Source organism: Halictus rubicundus, chromosome 2 (assembly GCF_050948215.1).
Source record: "Halictus rubicundus isolate RS-2024b chromosome 2, iyHalRubi1_principal, whole genome shotgun sequence".
NCBI classification, from domain to species: domain Eukaryota; kingdom Metazoa; phylum Arthropoda; class Insecta; order Hymenoptera; family Halictidae; genus Halictus; species Halictus rubicundus.
The window spans coordinates 1,064,100-1,076,278 of NC_135150.1; the positions used below are offsets into that span (position 1 = coordinate 1,064,100).

A 12,179-nucleotide genomic window follows, 5' to 3' on the forward strand; every position below is an offset into this window, starting at 1 on the left:
ATGTCCTATCCTCTATCCTATCCTATCATCTATCCTATCCTATCCTCTATCCTATCCAATCCTCTATCCTATCCGATCCTCTACCCTATCCAATCCTATATCCTATCCTCTATCCTATCCTATCCTCTATCCTATCCTATCCTCTATCCTATCCTATCCTCTATCCTATCCTATCCTCTATCCTATCCTATCCTCTATCCTATCCTATCCTCTATATTATCCTATCCTCTATCCTATCCTATCCTCTATCCTATTCTATCCTCCATCGTCTCCTATCCTCTATCCTATCCAATCCCCTGTCCAATCCTCTATCCTATCCTATTCTCTATCCTATCCTATCGCCTATCCTATCCTCTATCCTATCCTATCCTCTATAATATCCAATCCTCTATCCTATCCGATCCTCAACCCTATCCAATCCTATATCCCATCCTCTATCCTATCCTATCCTCTATCCTATCCTATCCTCTATCCTATGCTATCCTCTATCCTATCCTGTCGTCTATCCTATCCTATCCTCTATCCTATCCTATCCTATCCTCTATCCTATCCTATCCTCTATCCTATCCTATCCTCTATCCTATCCTATCCTCTATCCTATTCTATCCTCCATCGTCTCCTATCCTCTATCCTATCCAATCCCCTGTCCAATCCTCTATCCTATCCTATTCTCTATCCTATCCTATCGCCTATCCTATCCTCTATCCTATCCTATCCTCTATAATATCCTATCCCCTATCCCATCCTATCCTCTATCCTATCCCATCTTCTATCCTATCCTCTATCCTATTCTATCCTCTATCCTATACTATCGTCTATCCTGTCCAATCGTATGTCCTATCCTCTATCCTATCCAATCCTCTATCCTATCCGATCCTCAACCCTATCCAATCCTATATCCCATCCTCTATCCTATCCTATCCTCTATCCTATCCTATCCTCTATCCTATGCTATCCTCTATCCTATCCTATCGTCTATCCTATCCTATCCTCTATCCTATCCTATCGTCTATCCTATCCTATCCTCTAGCCTATCCTATCCTCTATCCTATCCTATCCTCTATCCTATCCTATCCTCTATCCTATCCGATCCTCTATCCTATCCAATCCCCTATCCTATCCTCTATCGTATCCTACTCTCTATCCACTCGTATCCTCTATCCTATCCTATCCTATCATCTACCCTATACTATCCTCTATCCTATCCTATCCTCTATCCTATCCTATCCTATATCCTATCCTATCCTCTTTCCTATCCTATCCTCCATCCGAACCTATCCTCTTTCCTATTCTATACTCTATCCTATCCTATCCGCTATCCTATCCTATCCTTAATCCTATCCTATCCTCTATCCTATCCTATACTCTATCCTATCCTCTATCTTATCCTATCGTCTATCCTATCCAATCCTCTATCCTATCCTATCCTCTATCCTATCCTATCCTCTATCCTATCCTATCCTCTATCCTATCCTATCGGATCCTCTATCCTATCCTATTCTCTATCATATCCTCTATCCTATCCTATCCTCTATCGTCTGCTCTATCCTGTCCTATCCACTATCCTATCCTATCCTCTATCCTTTCCTATCCTCTATCCTATCCTATCCTCTATCTTATCCTATCCTCTATCCTATCCAATCCTCTATCCTATCCTATACTCTACCCTATCCTATCTTCTATCCTATCCTATCCTCTATCCTATCCTATCCTCTATCCTATCCTATCCTCTATCCTATCCTATCCTGTATCCTATCCTATCCTCTATCCTATCCTATCCTCCATCGTCTCCTATCCTCTATCCTATCCTATCCTCTATCCTATCCGATCCTCTATCCTATCCAATCCCCTATCCTATCCTCTATCGTATCCTACTCTCTATCCACTCGTATCCTCTATCCTATCCTATACTATCCTCTATCCTATCCTATCCTCTATCCTATCCTATCCTATATCCTATCCTATCCTCTTTCCTATCCTATCCTCCATCCGAACCTGTCCTCTTTCCTATTCTATACTCTATCCTATCCTATCCGCTATCCTATCCTATCCTCAATCCTATCCTATCCTCTATCCTATCCTATACTCTATCCTATCCTCTATCTTATCCTATCGTCTATCCTATCCAATCCTCTATCCTATCCTATCCTCTATCCTATCCAATCCTCTATCCTATCCTATCCGATCCTCTATCCTATCTTATTCTCTATCATATCCTCTATCCTATCCTATCCTCTATCGTCTGCTCTATCCTGTCCTATCCACTATCCTATCCTATCCTCTATCCTTTCCTATCCTCTATCCTATCCTATCCTCTATCTTATCCTATCCTCTATCCTATCCAATCCTCTATCCTATCCTATACTCTACCCTATCCTATCTTCTATCCTATCCTATCCTCTATCCTATCCTATCCTCTATCCTATCCTATCCTCTATCCTATCCTATCCCCTATCCTATCCTATCCTCTATCCTATCCCATCTTCTATCCCATCCTCTATCCTATTCTATCCTCTATCCTATCCTATCGTCTATCCTATCGAATCCTATGTCCTATCCTCTATCCTATCCTATCATCTATCCTATCCTATCCTCTATCCTATCCAATCCTCTATCCTATCCGATCCTCTACCCTATCCAATCCTATATCCTATCCTCTATCCTATCCTATCCTCTATCCTATCCTATCCTCTATCCTATCCTATCCTCTATCCTATCCTATCCTCTATCCTATCCTATCCTCTATATTATCCTATCCTCTATCCTATCCTATCCTCTATCCTATTCTATCCTCCATCGTCTCCTATCCTCTATCCTATCCAATCCCCTGTCCAATCCTCTATCCTATCCTATTCTCTATCCTATCCTATCGCCTATCCTATCCTCTATCCTATCCTATCCTCTATAATATCCAATCCTCTATCCTATCCGATCCTCAACCCTATCCAATCCTATATCCCATCCTCTATCCTATCCTATCCTCTATCCTATCCTATCCTCTATCCTATGCTATCCTCTATCCTATCCTATCGTCTATCCTATCCTATCCTCTATCCTATCCTATCCTATCCTCTATCCTATCCTATCCTCTATCCTATCCTATCCTCTATCCTATCCTATCCTCTATCCTATTCTATCCTCCATCGTCTCCTATCCTCTATCCTATCCAATCCCCTGTCCAATCCTCTATCCTATCCTATCGCCTATCCTATCCTCTATCCTATCCTATCCTCTATAATATCCTATCCCCTATCCCATCCTATCCTCTATCCTATCCCATCTTCTATCCTATCCTCTATCCTATTCTATCCTCTATCCTATACTATCGTCTATCCTGTCCAATCGTATGTCCTATCCTCTATCCTATCCAATCCTCTATCCTATCCGATCCTCTACCCTATCCAATCCTATATCCTATCCTCTATCCTATCCTATCCTCTATCCTATCCTATCCTCTATCCTATCCTATCCTCTATCCTATCCTATCCTCTATCCTATCCTCTATCCTATTCTATCCTCTATCCTATCCTATCGTCTATCCTATACAATCCTAAGTCCTATCCTCTATCCTATCCTATCCTCTATCCTATCCTATCCTCTATCATATCCTATCCTCAATCCTATCCTATCCTGTATCCTATCCTATCCTCTATCCTATCCTATCCTCTATCCTATCCTATCCTCCAACGTCTCCTATCCTCTATCCTATCCAATCCCCTATCCAATCCTCTATCCTATCCTATTCTCTATCCTATCCTATCGCCTATCCTATCCTCTATCCTATCCTATCCTCTATAATATCCAATCCTCTATCCTATTCTATCCTCTATCCTATCCAATCGTCTATCCTATCCAATCCTATGTCCTATCCTCTATCCTATCCTCTATCCTATCCTATCCCCTATCCCATCCTATCCTCTATCCTATCCCATCTTCTATCCTATCCTCTATCCTATTCTATCCTCTATCCTATACTATCGTCTATCCTGTCCAATCGTATGTCCTATCCTCTATCCTATCCAATCCTCTATCCTATCCTATCCTCTACCCTATCCAATCCTATATCCTATCCTCTATCCTATCCTATCCTCTATCCTATCCTATCCTCTATCATATCCTATCCTCTATCCTATCCTATCCTCTATCCTATCCTCTATCCTATTCTATCCTCTATCCTATCCTATCGTCTATCCTATACAATCCTAAGTCCTATCCTCTATCCTATCCTATCCTCTATCCTATCCTATCCTCTATCATATCCTATTGTTAGTTCTTCAACACAGGATAGGAAAATCGCACGTTGTTCCGAAGACGGGTGAAATGATACAGCAATTAATCGTATCTACATATAACACTTTATTCCACTTTGTATATTAACGCTGTAGGGAAATCGCACTTGCTCCGAGGACGGGTGACACGATACAGAGCGAAATTCCTCTCGGTTCGCCGCTATGTTCACTTTCGGCGCGTACCGCTCCCCGCCGGCTCGCAGGCCTCCCGGCCCCGGTCGACCCTTCGGGTCTGACCGTGCACGTTGCCCCAATTCGCAGAAGGGTGATCACATCCTTCTCCTTGGGTCATAAACGGGCCTAGATCGCTGGTGTCAGCGATCTTACCACGCGGCCTTTTGTTCTTTCCGACCTTTCGAGGTGTCGAACACATGACGCGATGCCGGCGAGATTCCCCTTTTCAGGAGACCGGTGAACACAACGGTTTCGCTCTGTCTCTCTCTCTTCACACACACACTTTTACAATTATCATTCATATAAGCCATACAACGCATTTCTTATAACTAACGCCAATACAAATGAATATACCAGAATACACCAAAACAGCCGAACACGCCAGAATACAACAGAATACGCATAATGTTTCACACCACTTTCGAACACATGTAGTAACAAACGGCGGATCCGTAACACTCTATAAACATAAATGGCATTTCGTCCGCAACAATAAACACAAACGGCATTTCGTCCGCAACATTCCCCCCTTCGTATAAATCGCAGAGTTTATACTTCCTAATTTTGTAATAGTCGGACAAGTTTTCGCGCCGGACGCGTGAAGTCACCCAACGAAGTACGCACTTTCGCTATCCTCACTTCCCCATCTGACCCAGGGTATACCTCGATGATCGTCCCTCTTTTCCAATTATTTCGTGGCGCTTGCAAATCGACAATGAGCACGAGGTCACCCCGCTTTAGCGGATCCGCCCTTTCTGACCATTTTGGCCGTGCTATTATCGACGGGAGGTACTCCCGTAGCCAACGCTTCCAAAAGGCGTCGGCAAAGCTTTGCGCCGTCCTCCATTGCTTTCGCAAACACTTGGATTGAGCATCGTATCTCCCCAATTTTATGTTTCCTGACGAGGAGCCTATTAAAAAGTGGTTCGGCGTCAGTGCTTCGTCATCCCGAGCATCTACAGGTACCTGGGTTAACGGGCGCGAATTCACAGAGTGCTCTACCTCTGTCAACATCGTATATAGCACTTCTTCTGTAGGAGCTTGTTCGCGCAAGACCACTTGTAACGCGACTTTCACGGATCTCACTAAGCGTTCCCACGCCCCACCCACGTGTGGGGCGTCCGGTGGATTAAAGACCCATTTCATGCCCTTCGTCAACGCGTATCCTTGCTGTTTCTCTTGGTTGATCCCGGCAATCGCTTCTTTAAGTTCTCGACTTGCGCCCTTAAAATTCGTCCCATTATCGCTGTACATGATAAGGGGGTTGCCTCGACGTGCAGCTAACCGTTGCAAAGCCATTATGGTGGAGCTCGCGCTCAAGCTGTGGGCTAGCTCCAAATGAATAGCTCGTATAGTGAGGCAAGTGAAGAGCACTCCCCAACGTTTTTCTCTTCTCCGGCCGATTTTCACCAACATGGGGCCGAAATAGTCAATCCCACAATGGCTGAACGGTCTTTGTCGGTACGCTACACGCCCCACGGGTAGTGCAGACATCATGGGAGCGTGCGGTTTGGCGCGCTGCAACCGACACCCTATGCATCTCTTCGACAACGAACGCAGGGCCTTCCTTAACCCCACTATGTAAAAGGTTTGTCGCAGCTCGTTCATGACCGCATTGCTGCTTCCGTGATAAAAGCGCCTGTGAAACTCTTTTATGAGCATCCGCGTGGCCGGGTGCTCGCCGTCCAGGATTATTGGGTGATTATTAAATTCGGATTCGCGAATGTTAACCGCTCGTCCGCTTGCTCTCAATATCCCGCATTCGTCTAAGTATGGCCTTAACCCCGCGATTTTACTGTCTCTATTTAAGTCTTTCCCATTTTTGATGGTGTTGATTTCCTTCTCGAAGTGCTCGGCCTGGATCACACGATACCAATATCGCTCGGCCGCCGCTACGCTCTCGATGCTTATTCCCGTTCGCGGTTTACTTCGCCAGCGGTCTATCGCAGCTTGTACTCGTCTAGCTACGGCCAATAAACCCCTCCATCCCAAAACTCTTATCGCTAGTGGAAGATTCGCCAACGGCAATGAACGCGAAGCGCACACGAGGGTCTTGCGGATTTCCATGTTATCTATCGTCTTCTTCTCGGTATCGTTGAGTGGCTTTTCCACCGGCCAATGGGTTTCCAGTTTCTGCAGGAATTCGGGCCCACGATACCATTGAGTAGCCGTGCGGGTTGCTTCGTTGGACCAACGCGTCGCGCTATCCGCGGGATTCTGTTTCGACGGGACCCATCGCCATTCCGAGCCCTCCGTGATGTCGTCGATCTCTCCTAGTCGGTGCGCAACGAAAACCTGCCGGATTCGCGGTTCTCCTTTTATCCATCTGATAACTGTGGCCGAGTCGGACCATAGGAAACGCTGATTAAAGTTGAAATCAAGTTCTTCCGAGAGGGTTTTTGCTAATCTTGCCGCCAGTAACGCAGCCTGCAGTTCCATCCGAGGAACGGAGAGCGGCTTGAGGGGTGCTACTCTTGATTTCGCCATAATTAAGACGACATTAGTCGGACCGTTCTGCACTTCTGTTCTCAAATACGCGGCCGCAGCATACGCTTCTAAACTCGCGTCGCAGAAAACATGTAGCTGCACTTTTGTCTGATTGCAGTTGGTTGGCATTAGGCAGCGCGGAACGCGATCGCCTCGTACCTGGTATAGTGTTCGTAACCAGGCTAGCCAATTGACGTTTTCTTCGTCTCGTAATGAGTCGTCCCAGCCGATTCCGCTACGCCAAATTTTCTGCATTAATATCTTGGATCTCACCGTAAAGGGGGCGAGGAAGCCGAGAGGATCGAAGATCGACATGATGACGCGCAAATATTCGCGTTTCGTTGGTTTCCTGAGTCCACGCGTCACCTCTACGGGGATCCTTTCCGTATCCGCTTTGAATGCCAATTCGTCCGTCTTCGTGTCCCAGAAGAGGCCCAACACCTTCTCTCCTCGTCGGTCACAGAGTCGCGTTTCATCGCCATCCCTCATGGACTCCTCCCTAGTCATCGCGGTGACTATCGCCGACGCGTTGCTTGCCCAACTGTGCATCTTGAAGTTTGCGCGAGCATTAATTTTCGTTATGTTTCGAACGAGATCTAGCGTTTCTTTCACACAACTTCGGCTTACTAGGAAGTCGTCCATGTAGCTATTTTTTTTTATGCTTCTGGCGGGTGCGGGTTCCGAATGCTTGTATTCCTCCGCGTTACGATTTTTTATATATATCGCGCTGCACGGTGATGATTTCGCCCCGAATATCAGGCTTGTCATCGTGTAAACCTCCGGCTCTATTTCGCGACTACGACCGCGCCATAGGAAACGCTGCGCGTCGCGATCTTCCTCCCTCATCTTTACACGTAAAAACATGTCCTTGATGTCTGCCTTGCACGCCACCGCGTATTGGCGAAAGCGTAGCAATACACCTGCCAATGGCTGCAACAGGTCCGGCCCAGTCTCGAGCATGTCGTTTAGGGAAACACCCTTTGTTTTAGCGGCAGCATCGAACACCAGCCTCAATCTTCCCGGCTTGCTAGCATTTTGTACCCCAAAATGTGGCAGATACCAAACGCGCGCGTTTCGCGTATCATCTACCCTCTTTTTAGCGTATCCGTCATTGATGAGCCGCTCCATTTCCTTGTAATACAACGCGGCGTATTCCGGATCGCGGTCCAGCCTTTTCTCCAACGCAAGGAGTCTCTTCCGCGCCGTCGTGAAACTGTCAATACTTGAAACATTATCGGATCTCCAAAGCAGGCCGGTCTCCCAAGCATCGCCTGTGTAGCGACTCGTTTCTTTCAACGTCTTCCAGGCATGATCGTGAACGCTTCTAGGTTTAGCATCAACCCGGACGCCAAAATCGTCCATTTGAAAATAAAACTTGACTAATTCGTCGAGCTCTTGGCGGCTCTCGCGTTTCCTTACGTCTAATGTGTTGACGCGGTCGGCTAAGTATTCTAGCGAATTTCGGTCGACACCTCTCTGCGACTGTATCGTCCCGTGTAAGACCCAGCCTAGAAGAGACTTCGAAAGCGCGAGGCCATGCTCCTTTATGTTTCGTAACTCACGTGTAACTATTAGAGGCCAATTATCTTGGCCCAAAAGTAATTTGGGCTGTGCGTCTTTATACGCGTTCAAGGTCACGTGATCCGTATCACTTACGTGTTTTACAAGATGATCTGGAAGAGATTGACTGGGAAGATCTAAATCCTGTACCGCTAACGCGTGCTCAATGCGATGGCTCTCTAGTGTTCCGCGTAGAACCACACTAACTTTCTCGCTGCTCGAGACCACAGCATCTCGATCATTTATTCCTTTCAACGCGAGATTTACCTTCGGACCTCTCACCCCCACTTGCCGTGTTAATTTCCTGTCAATCAGCGTGACCGTAGAGCCCTCATCGAGTAGTGCATAGGTATCCCTAGAACCCCCCGGGCCAAATACGCGGACTGGCAATATTTTTAAGAGTACGTGCGGCGATGCGGGTCACCCTTGATTGACGTCATTGGTCGGCGATGAGGCGCCAGCTGCTTGTTCAGGTGCACCTTTGCCGGCTTTCGTCGCCCTTCGACCTTCTTTACTTGTCGCTGTAACCGACCTCTTCTCGTGCAAAAGTGCGTGGTGTCGCGCCCGACACACGGCACAACCTCCTTTCCTACAGTCGTCTCGCATGTGGTCACGTCCCAAGCAGTTAAAGCATAATCGCCGTTTCCTAACTAGGCGCCAACGAATGTTCACTGGTTCCCGAAGGAAGCGTGTACAGGCTTCGGGCAAGTGATTCGATCTTCGACAAAACGCGCAACCCACCGCGTCGCTATCATCCTTTCCCGCGCGCGGTTCGTGTCTCATCATGTAGGACGTGCCTGCCTCGGAAGGCCGCGGTTTTTTCGTCGGCATCCTAGGGTCCGACCGCGAGGTTGATGCTAAGCTCAACGTCCCCGCCGCTGCCGCCACTTCTACCTCTCGGTGCATAAAGTCGGCCATCTTTTCCAAGTTTGTCTTTTCCGGGGACGTTTCGGCCGCGTATCTATTAAAGGCGTACATCAAGGCCGATGGTAATTTGCCCGTAACGCTCTTCAGTAGATCAAAACTGTGTAGATAACCGACAAGTCCTAATGATTTGAAGGCCGCGACCGTGTTTTTCAGCTTCGTAGAGAACTGCACCATGTTAACCTTTCCCGAGTTTAGGTGAGGCAATTCCTTTATTGCGCTGGAGAGTTTCTCGGCGATCAAATTCTTGTTGCCATAATGTAACTCAAGCGTTTGCATCACTTCCTTAGCGTCGCGGGTCGTCGCTAGTAACACTCGCACGGCTTCGCGCGCTTCGCCTGTCAAGGCTCCGAACAACCGCGCGATATTTTCGCGTTCGCTGAAGCCGCCGAGCTCCGACGTCAGCTCGTACGCTTCCTTGAAATGAAGCCACTTAAACGGATCGCCCGAAAAGGTTGGCAAGGCTTTCGCGGAGGTTAGTCGGTTGACGAGCCGCGAATTCGCCTCGCTCGCGGAAGACTCCCTCACCGCGAGCAGGGTGTTTTCTATTGCTTCCGCCAAACGCGTCGCCGGATCGACGGCTGGACGCCTGCTTGCCGAAATACCCGAATTACCTGGCAATGGGGTGCTGTGACGCTGCGCGGATGTCCCATCCCCTGCGGCGTCCTCGAAGTTCGATGGCCCAGGGCTGTCACTCGGGTGCGCCGTCGGCGAACAGAAGGTGGGCATGGCGTCACCTCTCGTTCCCTGCGGCGATTGATCGGATTGACGAAAAATCCCACTTGGTCCTGGAACAGGCGGTTCTGCAACTTCCGGTGGCAGTGGGCGCCGTGGTGGCTCCACGACCGCTGTCACTCTGCCCTCTTGCACCGCCCGAGTCCTCTTCGTTGGCGGCTGGACCACGCTGTTCCCCTTTTGATAGTTCTTCTTCCTTTTCGCCGTCATCGTCACGACACTTCACTTGTTACACACTTCACCCGAGCGATCGATTCTCTATCCTGCTATCCCCGAACAAATTCCCGGGTTTCGGCACCAAATGTTAGTTCTTCAACACAGGATAGGAAAATCGCACGTTGTTCCGAAGACGGGTGAAATGATACAGCAATTAATCGTATCTACATATAACACTTTATTCCACTTTGTATATTAACGCTGTAGGGAAATCGCACTTGCTCCGAGGACGGGTGACACGATACAGAGCGAAATTCCTCTCGGTTCGCCGCTATGTTCACTTTCGGCGCGTACCGCTCCCCGCCGGCTCGCAGGCCTACCGGCCCCGGTCGACCCTTCGGGTCTGACCGTGCACGTTGCCCCAATTCGCAGAAGGGTGATCACATCCTTCTCCTTGGGTCATAAACGGGCCTAGATCGCTGGTGTCAGCGATCTTACCACGCGGCCTTTTGTTCTTTCCGACCTTTCGAGGTGTCGAACACATGACGCGATGCCGGCGAGATTCCCCTTTTCAGGAGACCGGTGAACACAACGGTTTCGCTCTGTCTCTCTCTCTTCACACACACACTTTTACAATCATCATTCATATAAGCCATACAACGCATTTCTTATAACTAACGCCAATACAAATGAATATACCAGAATACACCAAAACAGCCGAACACGCCAGAATACAACAGAATACGCATAATGTTTCACACCACTTTCGAACACATGTAGTAACAAACGGCGGATCCGTAACACTCTATAAACATAAATGGCATTTCGTCCGCAACAATAAACATAAACGGCATTTCGTCCGCAACACCTATCCTCAATCCTATCCTATCCTCAATCCTCTCCTATCCTCTATCCTATCCTCTATCCTATCCTCTATCCTTTCCTATCCTCTATCCTATCCTATCCCCTATCCTATCCTATCCTCTATCCTATCCTATCCTCTATCCTATCCTCTATCCTATTCTATCCTCTATCCTATCCAATCGTCTATCCTATCCAATCCTATGTCCTATCCTCTATCCTATCCTATCCTCTATCCTATCCAATCCTCTATCCTATCCGATCCTCTACCCTATCCAATCCTATATCCTATCCGCTATCCTATCCTATCCTCTATCCTATCCTATCCACAATCCTATCCTATCCTCTATCCTATCCTATCCTCTATCCTATCCAGTCTCCTATCCTATCCTCTATCCTATCCTATCCTCTATCCTATCCTATCCGATCCTCTATCCTATCCTATTCTCTATCATATCCTCTATCCTATCCTCTATCCTATCCTCTATCCTATCCTCTATCCTATTCTATCCTCTATCCTATCCTATCCCCTATCCCATCCTATCCTCTATCCTATCCCATCTTCTATCCTATCCTCTATCCTATTCTATCCTCTATCCTATACTACCGTCTATCCTGTCCAATCGTATGTCCTATCCTCTATCCTATCCAATCCTCTATCCTATCCGATCCTCTACCCTATCCAATCCTATATCCTATCCTCTATCCTATCCTATCCTCTATCATATCCTATCCTCTATCCTATCCTATCCTCTATCCTACCCTCTATCCTATTCTATCCTCTATCCTATCCTATCGTCTATCCTATACAATCCTAAGTCCTATCCTCTATCCTATCCTATCCTCTATCCTATCCTATCCTCTATCATATCCTATCCTCAATCCTATCCTATCCTGTATCCTATCCTATCCTCTATCCTATCCAATCCCCTATCCAATCCTCTATCCTATCCTATTCTCTATCCTATCCTATCGCCTATCCTATCCTCTATC

General features: G+C 47.2%; 1 protein-coding gene across 1 annotated transcript; it reads right to left on the minus strand.

Moving 5' to 3' along the window:
- Window positions 1-4,455: 4,455 nt before the first annotated feature.
- Window positions 4,456-10,379, minus strand: LOC143362118 (uncharacterized). The gene is made up of 4 exons (XM_076802000.1): window positions 9,252-10,379; window positions 8,916-9,160; window positions 5,127-8,865; window positions 4,456-4,641 (listed from the first exon to the last, which is right to left on the minus strand). The coding sequence occupies exons 1-4, from the start codon at window positions 10,377-10,379 to the stop codon at window positions 4,456-4,458; spliced, it is 5,298 nt and encodes a 1,765-aa protein (XP_076658115.1).
- Between the last annotated feature and the right edge of the window lie 1,800 nt (window positions 10,380-12,179).

Bases quoted from the DNA above. Each gene is read 5' to 3' on its own strand.
- LOC143362118 (XM_076802000.1), bottom strand. From the start codon at position 10,379: ATGACGGCGAAAAGGAAGAAGAACTATCAAAAGGGGAACAGCGTGGTC. The intron at 9,161-9,251 runs GTGGGTTGCGCG...GTTGGCGCCTAG, and splicing joins GAAAGGATGATAGCGACGCG to TTAGGAAACGGCGATTATGC. The intron at 4,642-5,126 runs GTATACCCTGGG...ACACCTCGAAAG, and splicing joins AAAGAGGGACGATCATCGAG to GTCGGAAAGAACAAAAGGCC.